At 35.2% G+C, this 27,642-nt stretch overlaps 1 protein-coding gene across 1 annotated transcript; it reads left to right on the top strand.

Moving 5' to 3' along the window:
* The first annotated feature begins 1,777 nt into the window (after nt 1-1,777).
* LOC114260288 (F-box/kelch-repeat protein At3g23880-like) lies at nt 1,778-2,914 on the top strand. Its single transcript, XM_028200370.2, has one exon. The coding sequence runs from the start codon at nt 1,778-1,780 to the stop codon at nt 2,912-2,914; it is 1,137 nt and encodes a 378-aa protein (XP_028056171.2).
* The last annotated feature ends 24,728 nt before the right edge of the window (nt 2,915-27,642 follow it).

Genomic DNA, 27,642 nt, shown 5'->3' with positions numbered 1-27,642 from the left:
AAAAATCTTTAAAAAAACTAATTTATATATTAAAAAAATCTAAAACAAATATAAATATCTATAATTATCCCGTGCATAGCACGGGTGATAGGCTAGTATATATTAAGCAAAAGAGGGTTTTTAACCCCCCAAAACCTGTGGGAGCTTGAATATCTCAATCTAAATTTTTTAAATTTTTTATTTAAAAAAAACTCCGCATTTATTGATTTGATCAAAATTTTATGATTAGCATTTATTAACTTTTTCAATCTACATGTCTTTCCACATACCTGCATTTATTGATTTGGTCAAAATTTCCAGATTAACATTTAAAATCTCCTCATACAAATAATTATAGATACAATCCGTGTATAGTTACTGCAGTATCATTTTCAACTTCTCCCACACAATATGGTTAGTGATAAGATTGTTAAATTATTTTTATAAAAAATCTTAAAAACATAATTTATATATTAAAAAAATCTAAAACAAATATAAATATCTATAATTATCTCGTGCATAGCACGGGTGATAGGCTAGTACTATATATTAAGCAAAGGGGGGTTTTTAACCCCAAGCCTTGTAGGAGTTTCAATCTCCCAATCTAAATTTCTTGATTTTTTTTATTTAAAAAAAAAAAAACCTTAGCATATATTACCTTCTCCCAACCCCCAAGTCTTACCCTCATAATAACACTTTAATGCATTAAGAATAAGCATTAAAAAAATTCTTTGAAATCCAACACATATGAATTCCTTTAAAAGTCACAACACATATGATTATTATCCCTCATAATAACACTTTAAGGCAATAATAACAAGCATAAAAAAAATTTCTTGAAAAGTTCAACACATATGATTATTATCAAAATATTAAACTTTAATATAATATAATAATAAAAAAGGACAGTTAATTCCTTGAAAAGTCTAACACATATGATTATTATCAAAATATTAAATTTTAATATAATATAAAAAAGAAAAAAAAAAGAAGAAGACATTTAAAAAAAAAAGACATTTAAAAATCACAATTCACATATATAGATAATTGTAAATATAATCCATACATAGCACGGGTGATATGCTAGTTATCTATATATGTGAATTGCGATTTTTAAATGTCATTTTTTTCTTTTTCTTTTTTATAAGTGTCTTCTTTTTTATATATATATTATATTAAAGTTTAATATTTTAATAATAATTATATGTGTTAAACTTTTCAAAGAATTAAATGTCTTTTTTTTATTATATTATATTATATTAAAGTTTAATATTTTGGTAATAATCATATGTGTTAGATTTTCAAGAAATTTTTTTTATGTTTGTTCTTAATGCATTAAAGTGTTATTATGAAGGAAAATAATCATATGTGTTGGAACTTTTCAAGAAATTCATGTGTTAGATTTTTAAAGAATTTTTTTTATATTTATTTTTAATGCATTAAAGTGTCATTATGAGAATAAGACTTGAGAATTGAGAGAAGTTAATAAATGATCATTTTTTTTTAAATTAAAAAATTAAAAAATTTGAGCTGTCACAAGATTTGGGTTAAAAACCGTTTTGCATAACATGTAGTATAGATTCAAGAATCTTTCTATTCTTTTCTTTTCTCCTGTAACGTTTTCTCCAGGATCCCAAACGTAGTGTAACAATTTGAAACAAGTTTTATCCTTTCCGCAAGAACCAGGAGAAGAAGGGGAAGGAGAAAGCACTGTTCAAGTTGATTCAAACATTTAGGTTTAGGGCAAAAATCCGTATCTGCTTTCTCATACAAGCATCCAAGAAGAAGAGCAATAGCAATGTCGGACTTTTTTCCAGACGAAATCATGGTTGAAATCCTCCAGAGACTACCCACCAAATCCCTAATGAAATTCAGGTCTGTTTCCAAATCTTGGAACTCTCTCATCACAAGCCCTAATTTTATCAATACACACCTCACTCACTCCCTCACTTCCAATTCCTACATCAACAGCTATGATAATCTCCCACTCATGATATTTAGGCAATGTGTTTCTATTCCACCTCCCAGAACAGAGCACTATAAACTCTGTATTGATACTGAAGACTCATTTGATGAATACAAAGACCTTGAAATGCCAATAAAGAGCCGTTGTCTCCCTTTTTTTTACGCAATTGGGTATGCGAAAGGTTTGTTTTGCCTTTTCGAACAAGACCGGTTTTTTCTTTGGAACCCATCAATTAGAAAGTCCATGGCCATGCCCAAGCCTACAATCAAGGTGGCTTTTCATCGTCATGGGTTCGGGTTTGATCCACGTAACAACGATTATAAAGTGGTCAGAATAGGTAATTTTTATCCAACTATGGAGGCGCCAACAACACACATTGAGGTTTACTCCCTTAATGCGGGCTCGTGGAAAATGTCTAGCACGGGGAGAAACTCTTATCCGGTTGAGATTACTATAGGTTATACAGGGCGATTCGCTTCTTATTTAGAAGGGGCTGTTCATTTTGCTGCGAATATGTGGAATTCCAATAATCCATTGATTTTGTCGTTTGATTTATCTGATGAGGTGTTTCAAACGATGATGTTACCAAGTGGTATGGTAGGCGTGAGCACGGAGGAGATGTGGACTTCAGTCTTCGGGGGATTGCTTTCTCTGTTATGTTACGAAGATGCTGCTCCGAACCAGTATTGTTCCATTTGGATCATGAAAGAGTATGGCAGAGTCGATTCTTGGTGCAAACAGTTCACAGTTGATCTAAGCGGAGGAATAACAGAGGTATTAGGTATGCGAAATAATGGTCATGTATTATTGGAGACAAAAACGTCTAGGAATTGGGTGCTTTCTTCATATGACCCTTCGAACCATCAAATTAAGAATTTGGGAATTCATGCTGGTTCCTACCATTTTGTTGTTGATACTTACGAGGAGAACCTTGTCTTACTCAACAAACCAAATGATGCATTTTCTTGAAGGCAAGTGAGCAGGAAGAGGAAAGACAGGCAACAGCTTGATTCAACTCAATTTCAACATTTATTTTCCGGACTTTTAACTTACTCGTAGTATATGCTAGATTTGGTTGCCTGCCTATATGTCAAACCTCAATATGCAGATTTTGGGGATGTTAAATTGTTCTGGAATGCTATGAAGACTGGTTAGCATTGTTAAATACTGTTTTGTGGTAATGGTTGATAATTAAACATTAGCCAGTAGAAAATGGTGGAAAATAGTTTAAGTATTAATGTTATATATATTTTTTATAAGCTGAACTTGTCACATCACATCTAATCCATATTCAATTTGGAGTTGTGTTTGACTCCTTTCGCTGGTAAGACTTGCTAAGATTTTTTTAATATGATGTGATCATGTTATGATGCATCGTTTCTTACACACATTATTCTGCATTGATGTAATTTGACTATGGGTTCTGGCCAAACATTTAAGATTTATCATAACCACATAATTGCAAGTATGGGTCATGACATTTTGTTATGGGTTTTGATTATGTTTTCTTAAATGTGGGTGTTCCATCAGGGTGATGCCAGTGACAATCCTCAAATTTATTCTAAAAACATAATAGTTTGTTGTTGTTTTGTTGAGCTGTGTCTGTCAATGCAGACTCCCTCTTAAAAACATAATTTGTTTATTAGCCATATGTTCAATTGCGTTCCACTACTACCATTACATTATCAGTGATAGTGGGATGAGTTTAATAGCATACTAAATGCAATTGGCTTTGATAAAACGTATGGTAATTACCCGCAGGCCTGACTAACTGAACTTATTTACTCATAATAAGTCCTGAGTTTTTTTTTATTATTCATATTTGCCCTTCATTTTGATATTGAGAAAATTTTGAGGCTTTTTAGAATGTTTTTGGAATGATCATTTAGTAGTTGTAATGATAATGATAAATTTGTCAAAGTGATAAATGGCTGGGATTTTTTTACTTTTTTATTTATTTATTTTTAAATTTATTTGTGTTAGCTTGTATTAAAATATGATGTGGAAAGTGTAAGTAGTTGAACCCTATATATATATATATATATAGTGATAAATTTATTACTAAAAGTTAAGTAGTCCACACACAGAACTGGTTCATAACTGCCCCTAAAACATATTGATGATCCATGTATTTGTATATTTTATTAATTTCAATCATTGAAATTTTATTATGTTATGTTGTTGTGAGACCATGTGGTTGATTGGTTTCATAGTAGTATTTATTTATTTATTGTTTCTCTTTGTTGTCTTGTGTCTTAACATTAAAGGGATTGAAGTTCTCTGTGCCATGTCTTTTCTGGAAGGACACTGTTTATGGTGGTTAGATAACAAATTATGGGGTTAAAAAAGACTTTCTGGGAGTCAATATTTTATGCAATTTCATGGTCCATATATGACTGGTTAGAAATGATCTATTCAGGATAGAAAAACCCTTCTGGTTTGATGTGGTTGAATTAGTGAATGTAAGAGTTGGTTATTGGGTGAAAGACTAGAACGAATATACACTCTGTTTGGTTTGAAGTTGTAATGCATTGGAATTCTTATCAATATGAATTGATAACTTGTGAATTTAATTTTGTGGTTTCTAGGTCAACTCTTGACCAAAGTTGTCGTGCACAAATAGGGGCACTTATTACTGATATTCAAAAGCTGCATGATGAAATTGACCTCCTGTTTGAAGAGATAAACAGACAGATAGAGGTATCAAGCTAAGTATGTTTTGCGAAACTTTTATTTTTTCTTTGACAAGTTAAATATAGTAGAAAAGTAGGTTTATGATAATGGGTATTAAGGAACCTTTGGAAAAAAACCGTCCACTTCTTGTGTGAATGGCATGGGAGTGGCAATGACACTTTCTTTTTGCTGAATGAGTGGGATTAGACTTGGTTGTTAGGGTAACATATTTGTAGGGAAAGATATCTCTCAAAACTTGTTTGGGATTCTTGGAGCATGTGTAGGTTAAAGGAGAAATGTTTCTGATGTTACTGTGTAATGTTTTTAACGTTTCTACTGTCTTTTTCTTAGGAAAAAATCGATTCGATGAGGCTCACTGCCACTTCTCAAGGTTCCATGGTGAATGATTGTAATGTGGCTGAGAAACTGAGCCACAGTAGTACCCTTGGCAGGGGCGTAGGCGTCAAGGGCAAAGATTTGAATGGCAGCACCTCCTCAGGCCATGGGTGTTGCAATAAGGATAATATGAGTGATGAGGATTTGGAGGAACATTTAAGAAAAATGAAGGCCTAGGAAGTACGGATACGGATACGGATACGGATACGGATACGATACGATACGATACGATACGGCGATACGACAAAATTTGAAAAACTAGGATACGGGTACGGCGGGGATACGTTCGTAAAAAATATTATTTTAACAATTTTTAGTAATGCAGTATGCATAAAAATAAAACTTAAAGCAAAAGACAACTTGATAAAGAAGAAAGATTCCTACAAAACTAAGAGTTTTGAAGATCAATAGTTTCAACTTGTTCCCTTTCATCAGTGAATATCACAAGACCTTAGCTAAAGCTAAAGCCAAAGCCAAAAACCATTCTTAAATAAAAATTTCAGCAAATATATTTTTTTAAGTCATCAATGATAGCCTAGGAAGCACGGATACGAATATGGTGATATGGAGATGTGGATATGGCGATATGTCAAAATTTGAAAAAGTATGATACGGGTACAGCGGGGATATATTCATAATTTTTTTTTTATAATTTTAATAATGTAATATGCATGAAAATAAAACTTAAAGTAAATTAATAAATAAATAGAGGGATTCCTATTAACCTAAAAGTGCTCAAACATTCATAAAGCATCCAAAACTAAAAGCAAAAGCAAATGCAAATGCAAATTAAATATCATCCTTACATGCCAACACCAAAAAAAGAATGAGAGCAGAGAGAAGAAACGTGAGAGAGTAAGAAAGCGAGAGAGAAGTGAGAGAGACAACAAGAATACATCAATTTGACAAATTCTATTACTTTAGCTCTCACTATATTCCTCTTGTGAAAGAACTAAACAAAATATTATAAGTAATATGTAACTTCGAGTATCCGATACTTCAAAATTAAGTATCCGATACTTCAAAATTAATAAAAAATTAATTAAGAAGTATCCGATACTTTTAAGAAATATCCGATACGTATCCGCGAGTATCCGAGGAGTATCGGTATCCGATAAGTATCCGATACGGATACGTTACCCTTTTTGAAGTATCCGTGCTTCATAGATGAAGGCTAAATCTGCTGAAATGTTGAAGAAGTTGTCTGCAAAAGGGATCAAATATTGCAGACCTATGGCAAATAATTCCCTACAGTGCAGGCATCTAATGCACAACCTTGTTCCGGGTACAATCTAAAGCTTATTGAATATTTGTATTGAATTGTGCAATTTGAGTTTGTACTTGTGATTCAATTCATAGAAGACACTTTGCATGTTTGTCCCCCTATTGGTGTATTTTATGTAAATCTTGATTAGAAACAAATTGTATTCCATATCAAAAAAAAAAAAAAAAGTGTACAAAATGAAGGACAACCAAGAGTGCTACCATGAGGAGTGGTTGTCGCTAGAAACTAACTCCAGGAAGATTGTGTACATTATCTAATAATCTCATTACAGCTTTTTAATCTAAATTAACCATTAACCAAGTAATATTCTTGGAAACTTTTGAAGATGAAAGCTCATAAGATTCCAAAATTCTAGCATTGTCCAAAATGTAATGAATAAACGTCAAGCAGAAGGTATTGATCACCTATGGTTGCACTGGTCCTTCACTCCTTGATTATGGGTAAAGTTTTCCATGGAGCTTAATGTATATTGGTGCCCTCCGATGAGACGTAATTCACTGTTTGCAGTTCACTATATGGGAACAGGAACAAGAAAAAAGGCAACCTGATGGGGGTGAATTGGGTTGACAAAAATTTAAAACTCAACACAATCAAAGTAAACCCAAAAACTTAAATGTGATGAATAATCGAAATGACAATATATATACTTGAGATAAAGATCAATCTAAAGAATGCAAGTGTACAGGGGGTGTGCTCAAATGATGTGAAATCAGTATGTCAAAGTATTGTACAATCTCATGTGGAAGCTATCTTGTATCCCTGATTGAAGTATTCTGTAATGAGTTCTATAGCATTTGAATGTACAACTGAATCTCATATCTTTAACCCAAAATGATAATGTTGGTATGAGATAATCTGTTGATGGGTAAATCGATCTTACTTGACCTAGCAACTGTTAAGGAAAAGAAAAGGCCCGTTTCAAGTGCCCGATAAACACAATGGATTAAAATGGTCTATATAACATATTGGAATAATGTATTTCCTTTTTGACTTTTAAAAGATCTGTTGATATAGATAGATATCTTTGTTTTGCTTTTAGCTGCATTTAGGTTGAGTTTATTTATTATAGATTATCATTTTGTTTGTGTGCATTAACTTTGTTGTTCACAAATGCAGGTAAAACCAAATCGGATAATCTCAAAGATTCAATGGATTCAAAACATGACGTAGTGGATGACATAACCCTGAAGCATGAGAAAGAATCACAAACGAACACATGTACCATGCACAAGCATTCACGTTACACACGGCTGGTCTTTACCATATGGAAACTACCTCTGATATTCTGTTTCTGTGGGATTCACTCTGTTAATTCGCTTAGATAGTGGTTATATTTTTACTATCTTTCCCAGCCCACAACCATCCCAACCTGCAACAAACCTTTACATTTGTATAATTAGTAATCAATACTGTTTTTTTATTTTTTATTTTTTTTTTGGCAGAGATTTTGAGAGGTGTTCTCTATTCTTCCAAGTTATGAATCACTTACACTTCAAAATAGGTGCTTTATTCGTGTCATTGACACTTTTCCCCCTCAAATACACGACACTGTGTGTCAAATTTTTTAAACTATTATTTTTTTTGTAGGACATTTTGGGAACATTTCACGGATATGTTTGTCCTCTGTTTGGATACGTCTCAAGACATTTTTTGAATTTCTTTTTAATAATTTTAGAAAGATTATTTGTGGTCTAAATTATATGAAATTACAGAGGGTGAAGAGTGAAAAAAAATAAAAATACAAAAACATATATGTTTTCTTGAGAACACAAACATATACTTTGATGCCTTTAATATATGTGGCATTAATTTATATTCATATATATAGCAAATAAATATATTTCCTAAAAAAAAAGCATATAAATGAACATATATATATATTTAGAAAGTGGGTTTTTATGTAAGTTTTTTTAGTTGTAGGATATTATTGGATAAAAAAATTTTAGTGTTTGGAAAAATAATTGGGTTTTTTTGTAGTTGGATGTGATGTTTATGAGAGAAAAAGTAAAATGATTATGGGGTAGGATGTGATATTTTGTTTGGATGTGTTTTTTTTTTATTTTATTTTGCAAAAAGTTTCTTTTTGTAAAAAAAACAAAAAAAAACCCAAGTTTCAAACTACCCAAACACCACCATAATATTATATTTGCCATATTCTCACCATATTCATATCTTAGTTTTTTTTTTTTTTTTTTGAATTGCAGTGTTTGTGCCCATGCCTCTTAGCTTTCAGGTAGGCTCTTGCTTGCTGCCCCCACCCTCAGAACTTTTCTTCACATGGATTTGGTGAGGGAAAAGAAGAAAAAAAAAAAAAAAAATCATTATTCCTTTAGTTACTATAGAAAATAAATGATGAAAACTAAATATATGAAAAATTGTTATTTCATGAGAAACATGCAACCAAGATCTTTTTTATTTTTATTTTTATTTTTTAAATAGGAGGGAAGATACAAAGAATAGCAAATTTTCAAAACCTCCTTTTTCTTTTTGATCTCCAGCACTTAACATTTCCCTCCTTTATGATCCCATTCTTTCCCAGTGGCAGCTACATCAATTTTTCCTTGACTTTTTTTTATAAATAAAAAAATGGTCTATTTAATTAATTAATTAATTTTTTAAGGGTCCTTCTATTCTAAAAGAACCCAATTTTTCTTTTTCTTTTTTTAAAAAAGGACAATTAAAAAAAAGTCATTAGAGACAAATAAATTCAAAATAAAATGCAACTGTTTTACCCCTTTACCAAACAGGTGTAATTAGACAATTGAATTAAGACTTGAGAAGTGGGACTATGTATTGATAATTTAAATCGTTTATCTCATAAACCTCAAAATAAAGGATATTCATACAAAAAATTAACTTCATCGGAAAATTGTAAGTATAAAAATAAATCTCATTTTATTTTATGAAATGAATGATAAATATAATCAAATTTAAACTATCTATTTTATAAAATAAAATGCGATTTGTTCCCATATTTATAGTTGTTCGATGAAGCTAATTTTTGTGCATAGATGACCTTCATTGCGAGACCTATGAGATAGGCGATTCGGATCATCAGTGTGGGTTTGAATTAAGAGTATGGAAAGATATAAAAAAAAATGAGATATAGAGAGGAACTTATCCTGAAACTATTTTACCATTTAATCAACATTCTATCCAATATGAGTTTTGAGCCTATCATTTTAGAACAAAAAGTCCACTACCATGTCTTTAATTTTATAAATGACACTATCATATCATTCTATCTATACTGTTTTACCTTGTCCCAACTTCATCTTCGACAATAGAACCTAAAAAAAAGGATGCAATTTTGAAGTAACCATTAGAGCTAACTTTTAAGCCACTGTAATTAGGGAAAGACTCAGAATTTTTGTATAAGGGGCAAACATATATGTACTGACAAAATTTTTAAAAAGAAAGTATGAAATACAATATCAATTTATACTAGTATAAAAAGTCAAAATAAGATAAATAAATAAATAAATATATATATATATATAAAACATGTTTTATATATCTACATTAGTTAGAAAAGATAGCAGCTATAAAATAATCTATATATTAAAATGAAAAATGTTGAGTTGTTTTGCTCGATATTCTTTTATGTCATTAAAACTGTCTATGATAGAATCGACATACAATATTTTTTTCAATAAACGTGATCAAATGTGTTACATGGACTCGCCGGTTTAGGGCAGAGTACCCGTGTCGACATGACACGACACAGGTGCGGGTGTGAGATATGTGTCGGATTCGACATGATTTTATTGAACACGGCTAATATAAGAGGAGAAAAAAGAAGGGTTGTTGAGAGAAACTTACAGTGGACCAATGGTAGCCGGAAGTCACAAGCCTTTTCGCCGGAAATCGCAAGCCTTTGTAGTTGGATTGGAGGTCGCAAGCCTCTGCCATGTCATTGCAAGCCTTTTGCCGGAGGTCGCAAGCCTCATCGGAAAACTAACAGAGATGAGAAAGAGAACTAAGAGAGAGATGGGAGAGAGATGAGAATGAGAGGAAGAGAAGTTACTCTGAGAAGTAATCAGTGTGTTTGGTTTCAATTTTTTGAATTCAGTTTTTTGAAAATTGAATTTTTATTTTTCATTGAAAACATTAAAATATAAAAAATACAAGTAGAATTTTCTGAAAATTAAAACCAAACAAATTAAATTCTTTTTTTTATTTGTGGTAAGAGAAGCTATTCGCAATTTCAAATATGAGAGAAAGATTGTACATAGACTAGACATGGCTCGAGATAGTTGGTGTTAGATTTGGACAGTGTGTTATAATCATGATAAGGGGAGATGGACATATAATATATATATATATATATATATATGAGTATTGTTATTTTGATTTAAAAATTAGATATATTTTTTTACATATATTAAAACAGAGTAAATTATAAATACATTTTTTTAAATTTGATTAAAATACGAATCGTCTATATAATTTTGAAAATTACATTTTACCCTTTGAGGTTTTTAATTTCATAACAAATCGCCTCTTTTATTAATAAATCATTAAATCAATTAATCCTTTTTAATGATGTTAAAAATATGTTTCAATTAATAATTTAGGAAATTTTATTATTGTATAGGAGTTCAATGATGAATTTCATTTTTTTAATTAATTATGTTAAATAAAAAATTCTAATAAAAGAATATTTGTAATTTTTCAAATTACAAGGAGCAATATGTTCCTTAAGCAAACCTTAGGGGTGTATTTGTAATTTATCCTTAAAAAGATGATTAGTTGATAATTAAATATTTTTTAATTATCAACCAATCATCTTCTTGACATATCACTAAATTTATAAAATAAATCAAATTTTTTATTTTTTTATTAAATCTTTTATTTCTTATTTCTATGATATTTTCAACCTACAAAATAAGATAATGTGAATAAAAAATAAAACATTAATTAAAAAATTCTATTCATGCATAAAATTATATAAAAAAATTTATAAACATTTTGTGGTAATATAATTATTATAAATAAAGGCATCTTCAATAGTTTTTTATTTTGAAGTGAATGGGACACTTGTTAAGGAATAATACGGATAAAAAATATGCTAATTCTAAAAAAAATATTATTAAATTTAATATATATTTTTAATTTAATAGACTTTTTATATTTTTGAAACTATATTTTTTTACACATTCTCAATATTAACAAGTGGCATGGGAACACTTATTAATATTTGTCTAATAAAATTATGCATGAATTTTTTATTTATAGCATTACTAAACTATTAAGTATTTTTAATATATTTTATTTATTAATTTTATATTGTGATTTTAAAAAAAAATAGAATTCAATTGAAATAAAGAAAAAAAAAGATTTTATTTAAAAATGATGGTCTTATTAGGTCTTCACGCGACTCAAGATTATTGGGAAGCGTGTATAATTATGATAGATAGGTATACAGCTAATGTATGTACACTTTATTTTTTTGATTTTATTTTTATTTTGTGTCTTCTACAATATAATTCAATGGTAATAAAATAAAATTATTATATTTATACAGAAAATAAATACAATATTTTTTATTTAGGGTTGATTTGAGAATATAAAAAATTAGTCAAAAAGTTATAAATAAAATCAAAAAATTAAACTAAAAAATTAACTAGTATTTCTTTTACTCTCTATTTTTTACATATTTTTTGATAAAAAAATTAAAAAATTATTTCAAACATACAAATTTTGTTACCTTATATTTTAAACAAAAATTTTAAAAATTATTAAAATAGTCTATTCTCAAGTTAATATTACTTTTTACTTATTTTTTTTAAAAAAAATTAATCTTGTCACCATTTTTAATTTATTCTTTATAAAAATATCAATATTAAACAATATCCCAAGAACATTTAATATGTAATTTTTTCACCATTTATAAATAAATAAGATTAACATATATTATATATTATAAATTTATATTTGAAAAAGTTCAAAAAATTTATACCATCTTATATGAAAGTAAATACAATAAAAATATATCATATTCTCAAATTTACTAACATTTTAACAATAGTTTGGTCATGATAGTAAATAAAAATAATATGCAAAAAATAAATTTATTCATAATATATGACATTACCTGTTAAGCATAAATTTATAATTAATTTTGGTCTCTTATGCTTATTATTTATTTTTTCAAAATTGTAATTGTGTATAATTTTTTTAAGAAAGAGAAATTATTTTTATCATATTCTCTTATGCTTATTTTTTAGTTTTTCTATCCTTTCTATATTCGGCATAATTTTTTTTCCTCCATATCTAATTTGTATTAATACAAATTTTACTAATTATTTGAATATTATCCTATTTTTTACAATTTTCACTTAAAAAACTCATTATTGTTGAGGCAGATACTCTATTGTAGGGGTATTGTCTTGTTTGTATTAAATAGCTTGGGGTGTGTTTGGTAACGTTTACGTTTTCAGTTTATATTTACAAAAATTTTATAAACTGGTTTTTGTTTATTTTTAGAAAAACATAAACTACAAATGCGTTTGGTAATTGACAAAATGTTTAAAAAAATTTTAAAATATAAAAAAGATTGAGAAATAGCAAGTGGTGGCAAGTGGAGGCGGAAGACGGTGGTTCAAAGTGGTGACAGCTGGTGGTGGTGGGTGGAGGCGGGTTGGTGGTGGTGGTGGGTGGGTGGTAGTGAGTGGGAGGTGGTGGTGGCGGGTAGTGGATGGTGGTGGCAGGTGGGTGGCGGATGGCGGGTGGTGGTGGGTGACGGGTGGTGGGTGGTGAGTGGCTGATGACGGGTGGCGGGTAGGTGGCAGGTGGTGGTGGTGGTGGGTGGGTGGGTGACGGTGGCGGGTGGTGGGTGGTAGCGAGTGGGTGGTGGTGGTGGTGGCGGTGGCGGCGGGTGGGTGGTGGATGGCGGGTGGGTGGGTGGATGGGTGACGGTGGCGGGTGATGGATGGTAGCGAGTGGGTGGTGGTGGTAGCGGCGAGTGGTGGGTGGTGGTAGCAAGTGGGTAGCGGATGGCGGGTGGTGCCAGGTGGTGGTGGTGGTGGGTGGGTGGGTGACGGTGGCGGGTGGTAGGTGGTAGCGAGTGGGTGGTGGTGGTAGTGGTGGTGGCGGGTGGTGAGTGGTGGTGGCGGGTGGTGGTGGTGGTGAGTGGGTGGGTGATGGCGGCAGGTGGTAAGTGGTAGCGAGTGGGTGGTGGTGGTGGTGGTAGTGGTAGGTGGTGGGTGGTGGTGGCAGGTGGTGGCGGGTGGGTGGCAGGTGGCTGGTGGTGGCGGGTGGCTGGTGGTGGCAGGTGGTGAATGGTAGTGGCAGGTGGGTAGTGAATGGTGGTGGCAAGTAAGTGACGGGTGGTGGTGGCTGCGAACGGTTAATGGTAGTGGCAGGTGGTGGGTGGTGGTGGGTGGGTGGATGACAGGTGGGTGGTGGTGGTAGTGGTGGTGGTGGCGGCGAGGGGTGGCTGGTGGTGGTGAGTGGGTGGCAGGTTGATGGGTGGTGGTGGCGGGTGGTGGCTGGTGGTAGCAGGTGGGTGGTGAGTAGTGGTGGCAGGTGGTGGTGGATGGTAGGTAGTGGGTGGTGGTGGCAGAAGACGGTGGTGGAAAATGGTGGCGGGTGGTGACTAATGTTGGGTGATAAAAAAAAAACTGAAAACTCAAAATAGAAACACATTTTTTGTGTTTTCATTTTTTGGCCAAATTTATAAACTGAGACCACTGATTTATAAATCAAAAATTTTACCAAACAAGTTTTTATTTGAGTTTTTTAAATTTTTAGAAATATAAACAGAAAACTGAAAGCGTAAGTGTTACCAAACGACACCTTGGCAATTCAAATTGAAAAAACTAAATCAATTATAATTATTTGTCAAAAAATAATCATTATAATTAATGAGAAATGTTATATAAGCATATATATATACATATAATTTTTATATATAATAATGTAGTTCATTGTGGACCTTTGATCTTAAAATAAAACACCATTAAAAATGAATTTATTTAATAATGTAGTTCATTGTGGACCTTTGATTTTAAAATAAAACACCATTAAAAATGAATTTATTTACAATACTAAATTGTTATATCATTCTTATGAATAAATTTGTTTATAATTTTTTTTTAGATTAGAATTTTTTTTTATATAATTTAATAAAGAAATAACAATCACTTTACCCAATGATTTCATAGAGATATTGTATGATAGAAATAGACACCATACCATGCATCCTAAATTATTTATTTATAGTAATTATATCATTTACACTCATTTGGGAACATGTTATTTTAATATTTTTTTAACTATTTATAAAAATATATACACTATAGCGACCCCGGTCTTTTCTCTTTAGATTATTGTATCCGGACTTAGGCTCCGTAGATCCTGTCATTATTTATTGGTTGTTGTTGTCCTTTAATCTCTTTGTATTTGAAGTATAGGTTGTGTTGGACGGGTCTGGTACAGGTTGGTTGAATTTTGATGCCAATAGGTGATGCCCAGATTTTGGCCTTCACGCTCGAGCGGAGGTTTTAACGCTCGAGCGGGCCCTTCGTTGTTGCTTCTACGCTCGAGCGGGAGTTTTGACGCTCGAGCGGGATTTTCCATCTCCCAGTATTTTGCTCTGCAGTTCTTTCGCTCGAGCGGTAGTTTTTACGCTCGAGCGTGATCCCTTGTTTTTGCTCCTCCGCTCGAGCGGGGAGTTTGACGCTCGAGCGGGTGCAGCGCCTGCAAAACTTCTGAAAGGGTGCAATCGACGCTCGAGCGGCTTTCTTCACGCTCGAGCATGATTCTGTGTCTTACGCTCGAGCGGGGCTTTCTACGCTCGAGCGTAGAGTCGACTACATCAGTCCGTGATTTCACTTTTCTGATCACTTTTTGACCTACTTTTCATCTCTTAACTTTTAAAAACCGCCCCTTGAGAGTTTCTCTCTCTACTCTTACCTTCTCTCCAAGATTTGATCTATTTCCGGTGGTCTTCTACCCTAGTTCCTTTGGAAGAAAGGTAGAGCTTCGCGAGAGCTTTGTTTTAATCTGAGAAACTTGGGATTTGGAGCACGTGGGTCTTTGGTCTTCATCTCCGTCTTCTCCATTCGGGTTATTTTCTTCGAGGTAGGGATTTCCTACTCCAATTTATAAGTTTTGTTCTAAGTTTTGGTATAATGATATGTTGGGGTTACTTTGATAATTTTGGGAGAAACCCTAGTTGTGTTAATTAATTAATTTGTATAATTAATTTAAGGGAATTGGGGGATTTGGTTAAATTCATGAAATTGGGAAAGTTATTGGTTAAATGGTGTAGTTGGATAATGTAAATCACTCGCCTATTGAATTGATGGTATATTTATTTCCAAATCTAGAAATAACTGTTGTGGGCTATCGGTGGAGGATAGTCATGCTTGTTGTAGACACTGCATGTGGATTAGGGATAACTGAAACTAATCATTGATTAAGTCATCAATATTGACTGCTGAATTAATACAGACATTATGTGTATTGATTGTGTGTTGTATATGTTATGTGTGTGCATACATTGTTTTGTGTGGGAGGAGATAGGGGATGTACTCCACGGTTTAGGGGAAGATAGGGGATGGACCTCTAAACCGGATTTTGTTTGGGAGGAGATAGGGGATGGACTCCATTAGCATCACTTTTATGTGTGCTTATTTTTATTGAAGTGTTTAATTGATACAGCACTAAAATGTGTATCAAACTGGAAGTATGAAGTGTTTTGATTTGAGCCTGAGTCTCAATTGTTTGTTGACATTGGAAGAATGTGAATATGATATATATAGTTCACTGTTGTAAGTTTGGCCAGGTTCTGAGCCAGATTGATAATGTTGGAAAGTAAAACGTGTTTTAGACATTAGTGTCATGAGACTGGATAGTAATGTAATTGATTATCTTGGTTAACCATCTATTAAATACTAATGCTTTATTCAATGCTTATATTTGGTTTAGTATATTTCTACTGGGCTGTGGCTCACCCTTATGGGAACATCATTTTCAGGTCCAGGTGATAAGCTACCTCCCAGGACTTAGCTTGGAAGGATTTGGATTTTGAAGACTAGCTTTAGTTGTTTGCTTTTATTTGATGAATAATCAAGCCTAGGGCTTTATTTGTATTTGAGTTAGAACTCATATTTTGTGTCCAAGTGATGGCTTGGAAAGATGTAAGCCCATAGGGCATTTAATTTGATGTTACATGTAATGTTTTTATTTAGTAATACTCTGATGAATGAATGAATAAATTGTTTTCTTTAAATAATGAATGTCAATGATATACATATAATGGGTTTATTTTGAGGGCGTTACAACTTGGTATCAGAGCGTACCGGGTTTGAATACTTTGGGTACGTGGGAAGTGATTAGTATCACAATGGGTTCGTCTCGTTTGATAGAGACTTAGTGTAATGTTATATGCTTACGTGATAATATGTTTATGTGACTATGTGGGTATGGAATGTAGTTTCTAGGATGGTGATTTGACCCTTGAGTTTCTAGTAGTCTTGTTGGAAAGGCACCTGATCACTGCTGCTTCCAACCGGAACTATAGCAACGCATTGGGACTATCATTATCCAGGAATGAAATTCGTAGGTGCTTATGTGATTATGTGCTTACGTGGAATGAATTATTGCTGTCCCATGCATTAGGACGCGAGTGTTTAGTTTCGGCACATTTAATAATGTGCTAACGTCTTTGTTTCCTTTATTAGTATGTCAGGACGAGGACGAGGACGCGGTAGGCGTGGTAGGCCGGGTAGGCAGGAGGTGCCTGTGCCAGAGGAGATTCCAGCAGTTCAGGAGGGAGTTGGCCAGGCCAATGTGGCCGAGCCAGTAGGCCAGCAGGCTATGGGCGCTCTAGCCCGAGAGATAGCAGGGGCATTCAGGGAGTCAGTAGGCATTCTCAGAGCTGAGAATCAAGCTCGGGATGTCGTTGCAGATGCAGGACCCTCCTTTCTGAAGAGGGAGTTCTTCCGGTCTAATCCGGATGAATTTGTGGGTGATCCTAAAGAGCCGCTTAAGGTAGATGAATGGCTCGAACAGACAACGAAGACGTTTGAGATGCTTGGCATCGAAGACGAGGGGTTGAAGGTGACCTTGGCATCTTTCCAGTTGAAGGGGGATGCGGGTCAGTGGTGGAAGTTCACTAAAGGTCGTATAGGAGGTACATGGGAGGCTTTTGTGAATGCTTTCCAGGAGAAGTTCTTATCTCCAGCAGTTAGGGAGAAGCTGAGAGACCAGTTCTGCCAGCTTAAGCAGTCGAGTTCTTCAGTGGCCGAGTTTGAGGCTGCATTTACTAGTTTATCCAGGTTTGCACCTGAATTGGTGGCGTCTGAGGAACGCCGTTGTATTGAGTTTGAGAGGAAGTTGAGGCGTGGCCTCAAGCTGCGAGTTGGGGGAACTATGATTCGGGATTATGGGTGTATGGTTGATGCTGCAGCCCATATGGAGATCATGATGCAGGAGGAGGAGGAAGGACAGAAGGGCTTCAAGAGGAGTCAGGATGGTCAGAGTGATGGTAGGAGACAGAAGAGTTTTAATCTTCAGCAGTCTCAGAGTAGCTTTTCTAGATCGACTTTTCCTGTGCCGAGTGCTGGTTCGGGGAAAGGCAGTCAGGGAGACATTACCTGTTTCAAGTGTGGCCAGCTGGGCCACAAGTCTCCAGTTTGTCCTCAGAGGGGAGGAGTGCAGAGAGCAGCATCATCTTCGGCTCGATCTCAGAGCCAGAGTCAGGGGAGAGGCCAGCCACTCTCGTGTTATCAGTGTGGTCAGCCAGGGCATATGAAGAGGTATTGCCCGCAGTTGGGTGGCACACCTGGTGCATCTGGTTTGAGGCAGATTCAGGGTCAGCAGCCAGCTCAGTCGGGTCAGGCCTCGAGGGCCAATCAGGGGGCTTCATCGTCCCAGTCGGTGCAACAATCTTATGCTCCTAGGGGTGAGCAGGTTGATCAGAGGTCATCTGGGCGCGTGTATGCTGTTACCGCGCAGGATCTTGTACCGGCTCCATCTGTTGTGAGAGGTACTTTCTTGTTTTGCAACTCGGTTGCTAATGTTTTGATTGATACGGGTGCATCTCATTCCTTTGTGTCTGCTGCATTTGCATCTGTTTTGGAGTTGGAGTTAGCACAGTTAGCATCTCCTATTTGTGTAGTGTCGCCTCTTGGGGGTGAATTGATTTTGAAACACGGTGTTAGGGGTTGTGATATAGAAGTTGATTACCATAGAATCCCATTTTCCTTTGTAGTTATGCCTATGAGAGGTTTCGATGTTATTTTGGGTATGGACTGGCTATCGTCATACCGGGCAGTTATTGATTGCTACCGCCAGAGGGTCACTTGTTGTACCGTGAGCGGAGAGTATTTTCATTTTCTAGGGGACCGGGTTGGTAATGTATTGCCATCAGGGTATGTTCCGCGAGGACGGAGTGAGCTTAGTGGTCTACTTGCCAACCTTTCGATTGGTGAGGATGATGAGACCCAGGTTGTGTTGCCAAGGGTGGTTTGTGAGTACTCGGACGTCTTTCCCGAGGATCTTGTTGGTTTGCCACCGCATCGAGAGATTGAATTCTCTATTGACCTAATGCCCGGCACGGCGCCGATTTCTATGTCACCTTATCGTTTTGCCCCAGCCGAGTTAGTTGAGTTGAAGATTCAGCTCCAGGAGTTGCTAGATAAGGGCTTTATACGTCCTAGTGTTTCACCGTGGGGGGCACCGGCTCTCTTTGTTAAAAAGAAAGGTGGTGCTTTGAGACTTTGTATAGATTATCGGAAATTGAATCGAGCTACAGTTAAGAATAAGTACCCTATGCCTCGTATAGATGATCTGTTCGATCAATTAAAGGGTTCCCGTTGTTTCTCGAAGATAGACTTGAGATCGGGTTATCATCAGTTGAGAGTCAGGGACGAGGATATTCCGAAGACGGCATTCCGTACGCGGTATGGCCACTATGAGTTTTTGGTGATGCCATTTGGGCTCACCAATGCACCGGCAGTATTTATGGATTTGATGAACCGGATATTCCGGGAATTTTTAGATCGTTTTGTAGTCGTTTTCGTGGACGACATCCTTATCTATTCACCTTCAGAGGAAGAGCACGAGGAACACTTGAGGGTGGTGCTTGATTTACTTAGAGCCCATCAGCTTTATGCTAAGTTTGGGAAGTGTGAGTTCTAGCTAGAGGAGGTGAAGTTCTTAGGCCATGTAGTTTCTAGGGAAGGGGTGTCTGTTGATACATCCAAGACAGAGGCAGTGCAAGATTGGGTACAGCCTAAGAGTGTGTTTGAGATCCGCAGTTTTCTGGGATTAGCTGGGTATTATCGCCGGTTTGTAAGAGATTTCTCCAGATTAGCTTCGCCTTTGACTAGATTGACTCGGAAGGGAGTCAAATTTGCTTGGAGTGAGACTTGTGAAAAGTCGTTCCAGGAGTTGAAAGTTAGACTGACCACTGCTCCAGTCTTGATTATTCCGGAGAGAGGGTTGGGTTATGCAGTCTATTGTGACGCCTCACGAGAGGGTCTTGGTTGTGTGTTGATGCAAGAGGGGAAAGTGGTTGCCTATGGCTCACGTCAGTTGAAAGTTCACGAGAAGAATTACCCTACGCATGATTTAGAGTTAGCAGCTGTGATATTTGCCTTGAAGATTTGGAGACATTATCTTTACGGTGAGAGGTTCGAGGTATTCTCGGATCATAAGAGTCTGAAATATCTGTTCACACAGAAAGACTTGAACTTGAGGCAGAGGAGGTGGATGGAATTTATTGAGGATTATGACTTTGAATTGCATTATCATCCGGGAAAGGCCAATGTGGTGGCCGACGCCCTTAGCAGGAAACCTGTTGGTGACATAGCTAGTATAGCCATCCGGGAATGGGAGATGTTGGGTGCACTTGGAGAGTTTAATTTCCTTCTGGGCGAATCTGTTGAGGCTGCGGCCTTGTTTTCTGTTGTTGCACAGCCTACACTTGTGACTCGAGTGTTAGAGGCTCAGAGGGGCGACCTTGAGGTAGAATCCCTCCGTGAGAAGATTTCTGGTGGGAAGGTTGAGAAAGGTTTGACGGTGTATCCCGACCTGAGTGTGAGATACCGAGACCGTCTGTTTGTGCCGGAGTCTTGTCGAGAGGAGGTACTCCGAGAGTTCCATCATTCACGCCTTGCGGTGCATCCGGGAGGCACTAAGATGTATCGGGATTTGGGTCGCCAATTCTGGTGGCGGGGTATGAAGAGAGATGTGGCAGTTTTCGTATCTAAGTGCCTTACTTGTCAGCAAGTGAAGGCCGAACATCAGAGGCCAGCGGGTTTGTTGCAACCCTTGCCTATTGCCGAGTGGAAGTGGGAACATGTCACTATGGACTTCGTTGTGGGTCTTCCGAGGACTCAACGGGGTAGTGATGCTATTTGGGTAGTTGTGGACCGGTTGACTAAGTCGGCGCATTTTATTCCTATGCGTGTTAGAGATTCAGTTGATAATCTGGCCGATTTATATATTCGGGACATAGTGAGGTTACACGGGGTTCCAGTGACGATCGTTTCAGATAGAGATCCTCGTTTTACTGCCAGGTTGTGGCAGAGCTTGCAGAGTGCCTTAGGCACTAAGTTGACCTTTAGCACAGCTTATCATCCTCAGACTGACGGGCAGTCCGAGCGTACTATCCAGATCCTTGAGGATATGCTTCGGGGTTGTGTTCTTGACTTTGGTGGGTCGTGGGAGAGGCACTTGCCTTTGGTGGAGTTTGCCTATAACAATAGTTTCCAGTCTAGTATCGGTATGGCACCATTTGAGGCCTTGTATGGCCGACCATGTAGATCTCCTGTTTGCTGGGCCGAGGTGGGTGATGCACCTTTGTTGGGTCCAGAATTAGTGAGGGAAACGACGGAGAAAGTTGAGCTTATCCGTGAGAGACTTGTTACAGCCCAGAGTCGTCAGAAATCTTATGCCGACCGTAGGAGGAGACCTTTGATGTTTGAGGTGGGTGATCATGTTTTTCTGAAGATATCACCAAGGCGTGGATTGATGAGGTTTGGGAAGAGCGGGAAGTTGTCCCCTCGATTTATTGGCCCTTTTGAGATCCTTGAGAGGATTGGCGAGGCTGCTTATCGTTTAGCTTTACCACCGCAGTTGTCCGGAGTACATGACGTGTTTCATGTGAGTATGCTTCGGAAGTATGAACCGGATCCATCACATGTATTGGATTGGACCGATTTAGTAGTTGACGAGGATGTCTCGTATGAGGAGAGACCGGTTAGAGTTTTGGATAAGCGGGATCAAGTATTGCGAGGCAAGACCATTCCTTTGGTTAAAGTTTTGTGGAAACATCATGGTGTGGAGGAAGCCACTTGGGAACGTGAGTTGGAAGTCCGCGAAAAATATCCGGACATGCTTATCGATTTGTAATCTCGTATGTAGATTTTGTAATATTGTCGAACTTTAGAGCTTTATATATATGTCTTAAACTGTAAAACATTGTGAATGTTTTGGTTAATGGAAATATTTTGGAACTTGTCTCGAAATGGAAGTTTAATGGAACATTGTATATGTTGAATATATTGAAAATCCTTGAAATTGAAAGAAAATTGCATAGTGTTAATGCAGGTTGAAATATATGTTTGTTTTGCATATTGTGGCATGCCTCTTAGTTAAGAGATGGAATGGCCGGTGTTGGGTCAAGTTGTTTATTATTGAGTTAACATATTGTTGGAATTTGAGAAAACTTGTTTTTAAAACCTTGTGCTTAATTTCGGGGACGAAATTCTTTTAAGGGGGGGAGGTTATAGCGACCCCGGTCTTTTCTCTTTAGATTATTGTATCCGGACTTAGGCTCCGTAGATCCTGTCATTATTTATTGGTTGTTGTTGTCCTTTAATCTCTTTGTATTTGAAGTATAGGTTGTGTTGGACGGGTCTGGTACAGGTTGGTTGAATTTTGATGCCAATAGGTGATGCCCAGATTTTGGCCTTCACGCTCGAGCGGAGGTTTTAACGCTCGAGCGGGCCCTTCGTTGTTGCTTCTACGCTCGAGCGGGAGTTTTGACGCTCGAGCGGGATTTTCCATCTCCCAGTATTTTGCTCTGCAGTTCTTCCGCTCGAGCGGTAGTTTTTACGCTCGAGCGTGATCCCTTGTTTTTGCTCCTCCGCTCGAGCGGGGAGTTTGACGCTCGAGCGGGTGCAGCGCCTGCAAAACTTCTGAAAGGGTGCAATCGACGCTCGAGCGGCTTTCTTCACGCTCGAGCATGATTCTGTGTCTTACGCTCGAGCGGGGCTTTCTACGCTCGAGCGTAGAGTCGACTACATCAGTCCGTGATTTCACTTTTCTGATCACTTTTTGACCTACTTTTCATCTCTTAACTTTTAAAAACCGCCCCTTGAGAGTTTCTCTCTCTACTCTTACCTTCTCTCCAAGATTTGATCTATTTCCGGTGGTCTTCTACCCTAGTTCCTTTGGAAGAAAGGTAGAGCTTCGCGAGAGCTTTGTTTTAATCTGAGAAACTTGGGATTTGGAGCACGTGGGTCTTTGGTCTTCATCTCCGTCTTCTCCATTCGGGTTATTTTCTTCGAGGTAGGGATTTCCTACTCCAATTTATAAGTTTTGTTCTAAGTTTTGGTATAATGATATGTTGGGGTTACTTTGATAATTTTGGGAGAAACCCTAGTTGTGTTAATTAATTAATTTGTATAATTAATTTAAGGGAATTGGGGGATTTGGTTAAATTCATGAAATTGGGAAAGTTATTGGTTAAATGGTGTAGTTGGATAATGTAAATCACTCGCCTATTGAATTGATGGTATATTTATTTCCAAATCTAGAAATAACTGTTGTGGGCTATCGGTGGAGGATAGTCATGCTTGTTGTAGACACTGCATGTGGATTAGGGATAACTGAAACTAATCATTGATTAAGTCATCAATATTGACTGCTGAATTAATACAGACATTATGTGTATTGATTGTGTGTTGTATATGTTATGTGTGTGCATACATTGTTTTGTGTGGGAGGAGATAGGGGATGTACTCCACGGTTTAGGGGAAGATAGGGGATGGACCTCTAAACCGGATTTTGTTTGGGAGGAGATAGGGGATGGACTCCATTAGCATCACTTTTATGTGTGCTTATTTTTATTGAAGTGTTTAATTGATACAGCACTAAAATGTGTATCAAACTGGAAGTATGAAGTGTTTTGATTTGAGCCTGAGTCTCAATTGTTTGTTGACATTGGAAGAATGTGAATATGATATATATAGTTCACTGTTGTAAGTTTGGCCAGGTTCTGAGCCAGATTGATAATGTTGGAAAGTAAAACGTGTTTTAGACATTAGTGTCATGAGACTGGATAGTAATGTAATTGATTATCTTGGTTAACCATCTATTAAATACTAATGCTTTATTCAATGCTTATATTTGGTTTAGTATATTTCTACTGGGCTGTGGCTCACCCTTATGGGAACATCATTTTCAGGTCCAGGTGATAAGCTACCTCCCAGGACTTAGCTTGGAAGGATTTGGATTTTGAAGACTAGCTTTAGTTGTTTGCTTTTATTTGATGAATAATCAAGCCTAGGGCTTTATTTGTATTTGAGTTAGAACTCATATTTTGTGTCCAAGTGATGGCTTGGAAAGATGTAAGCCCATAGGGCATTTAATTTGATGTTACATGTAATGTTTTTATTTAGTAATACTCTGATGAATGAATGAATAAATTGTTTTCTTTAAATAATGAATGTCAATGATATACATATAATGGGTTTATTTTGAGGGCGTTACATACACCTTTTTAAATGTCTAGAATAATAAAATTGAGTAAACAAGTTGGGAAATTTTAAAAAAAAAAAAAAAATTGGAAAGTCACAAGCTATGATATTTTCTTTACATTTGTAAATAATTTTCATTGATTAATAAAAAATATTGAGTTCATTAGGTTTATAAATTTAATTTTATATAAGATATTTTTACGTAATAATGTAAGCAAAACTTGTGCTCCCTCCATTTTAAATTGTTTGGAAAATTACAAAAAAAAAAATTCATAATAATTTAAGCTTTTTAACAAAATATATCATGACTTTTGAATTTTGTCAATTTAAACTATAATTTTTTGATTTGTTTACAGTATAAAGCATTACACTACTTCTGTTTAAGTGAAATCGATGAAAAAATAATCTTTTAATCGTTAAAATCAATGTAGGTATACATAAAATATTTAAAATATATGTAAATTTTCATGATTTAATAACTAAATTACCTTTTTTTTTTTAATCGATTTTACTTAACAAAAATATGCAACCCATTACAAAGAAAACGAGTAAAAAATAATTTTAGTATTGAAAATGAATAAATTATAAAATATAATTATCTGTTAGATGAAGATTAATTATTATTTTATATTTATTTGCTAAATAGGAAGATGTTATTTACTTGGTAAAAAAATTACTATGACAAAACAAAAAAGAAAGATTTGTGTTCCATGAAAACCATTATGAAGAAAATGATTAGTTAAACAAAATTTTGTTGGTTTGTCGTTAATCTCACTCAGTAGTTACTAACACAGATTTATGTTCTCTTTTATGTTAATTACACTTACAAGTCTAATTTCTCACCCTAGTTACTAACACTGATTTGTGTCCTTTATGTAAATTGCACTTACAAATCTAATTTCTCACACTGGTTACTAACACCCATTTGTGTTATCCTTTATGTCAATTCCACTTACAAGTCTAATTTCTCACACTAGTTACTAACACCGATCTGTGTTCTCCTTTATGTTAATTGCATTTAAAAGTCTAATTTCTCACCCTAGTTACTAACACCGATCTGTGTCCTCATTTATGTTAATTGCACTTATAACACAGTAACTCATTGTGTACCCAATTTTACTCTCTTCTTTGAACTCTAATATCTCTCACAAGTTATTGTTAACGAGGACCTGTTTGTTTTGAGAGATGAGAGGACTTTTGGATAATATCCTCACTAACAATTTATACGTTACAAAAATGCTAAAAGCCTTAAAAATTCTACCAAAAGTTTTACCAAATGTCTCACATGGGTGTGGGACCCACATAAGACCCACATTGTGTGGGTCTCACACCCATGTGAGACATTTGGTAAAACTTTTGGTAAAATTTTTAGAGCCTCTAATATTACTCTATACATTAACAATCCTACTCAACTTAACTCTAAAAACAATCTATATGTATTTTGTTTTTGTTTATCACACTTATAATATAATAATCATATGTGTGCCTACTTTCCAGAAACATGCCAAATGAATTACCTGAACTATTTATTTGAATATCATAGTCTATTGGAAGTCTAATCTCTCTCACTATCTACAGAATGGTCTATTGGAAGTCTAATTTCTCTCACTGACTATAGGATCCGTTTGTTTTGGGTCATAGGAGATGGGATTGGATTAGGATAGATGTGGGGTTCACTAATATTGTGTTTGTTTGCAAAATGAAAAAGGAAATTCACAATACCTTGGAAGTATGATAGGCCTCCATGGATGGGATTAGTAGTCCCCCATGAGAGATAATATTAGAAAAACAATCCCTTGGGATTCGAGGTGGATTTACTGTTTTACTCTCTATTATCCTACCTAATTTACTTACTTTTCTTTATTAGTATGGTCTTTTTTCTATCATTTTTTAAAATTATTCCACCTTTTTTTACTACACCATTCTTTCTATCAAAATAAGTTAATATAAAAATATAATAGTATAATAATATTTATACTAAAAAAAATTAATTAAAAAAATAAAATAGTAACAAAAATATATATATTTATGAAATAGAATTCTTAATATTAAAATATAATTTTTTAGAAATTTGAATAGAAAAATAAAGTATAATATATAAATATTTTCCATTTTAATCATATATTTTGTGACTTTTTTTTTCTTTTTTTTTCATTTTTAGTGCATTTTTTTAAATTTGATAGGCATTACCTTATTGATTTGAAAAATGAGATAGGTCACAAATTTTCTACAAAAAAAAATAAACAAATGCCTCACATAAGTGTGGGGTCCACAAAATATAGGCATCACACTCATGTGAGACCTTTGATCATTTATTTGATAAAAAATTTAATATCCCTAACATTATCATATTCATTTAGTAATTGACAAATCAACACAGCAAACAATAAGAAGCAAATTGTCATCTCTATTTAATGCTCTAACTTGCTCTAGTACAAACAAGCTTTGTGTACTTATACAAAAAAAGATGTGAAATGTCTCTCCATAACAGTTTGCCACCAGTTCCTCCATCTTCTTCTGGAAACTTATTGCCTTCTTTAAAACAGGTTTTTGGAGCTTTGGTCTCTTTCTGAACCATTTTTCTTCCTCTCTTTTATTACACTTCTACCTTTTTGAACCATTTTTCTTCCTTTCTTTTATTACACCTCTGCTTCCCATTTCAGAGGAGTTAAAGTTTCAAATTCCATTTCAGAGAAGGATTTTAAAGCTCAACTACTTGTAAAAAATTTAAAGGTACATTAGAAAAGTCAAGCAAAGACATGTTTTAATTCTCTCTTTCTATTACTTATTTCTTTCCCATCAAGTTTAACAATGCCAAGGAAGTACTATTAACTTTGATTTCACATAACAATCATATATTTTTCAAAAATTAAATTGTAAAACTACAGTAAAAAAAGTTTTTACAAAAAACTAGAATCACATAACAATCATAAATATTGTCACCTAATTTTTTGTACATACATATGCTTCTACAGACTACAAGTATAAATAATATCATCCTCAACTGGCAAGGAAAAGTAGAAGGGAAAAGGAAAAGCTGTTGTCTAACGTCCAACGAAACCTCAAGGAATTGAGTTTGATGATAAACCATTGTGGAATCATGTGAAGGTTCTTAGTATACCATTAGGTGGGGGTGGAAATAGATGTTGGTCCTATAACTATTGCAATAAGAAAGTAACAGGCTCATATTCAAAAGTCAAGGCTCATTTGTTGAAGTTTCCTAACTGTGGAGTGGAAGCCTACAAAGCTATAAAGGATGATTTTTTGAAAAACTCAAAAAAGAGCATGAAGTGGCAGAAAAAAGAAGAGCTCAACAACAATTGAATGCAAGAAAAAAAGAAGATTATGTGTCTCTACCTGAAGGATCAAACTTGCTTCAAAACATAAAAAGAAGGGGTTCAATTTCAGGACCTTTGGCAGCTGCATTTAACGTAGCAGAAAGATACATTGGTGATAAACAAGCTGCTTGTATGTTCTATGCCTCTACTCCGTCATTCAATTTAGCAAGGTGTCCTTATTTTAGAAAATATTCACAAACCTTGGCAAACAGCAAATTATCTGGTTATTCTCCCCTAACATATGATAGGTTGCGGACAACATTATTTGCACAAGAAAAGGCACAT

This window comes from Camellia sinensis, chromosome 15, assembly GCF_055761805.1.
Source record: "Camellia sinensis isolate YWXY chromosome 15, ASM5576180v1, whole genome shotgun sequence".
NCBI lineage: Eukaryota > Viridiplantae > Streptophyta > Magnoliopsida > Ericales > Theaceae > Camellia > Camellia sinensis.
The sequence above is the reverse complement of the archived record's forward strand: the minus strand, read 5'-3'. Positions and strand labels throughout refer to the sequence as shown.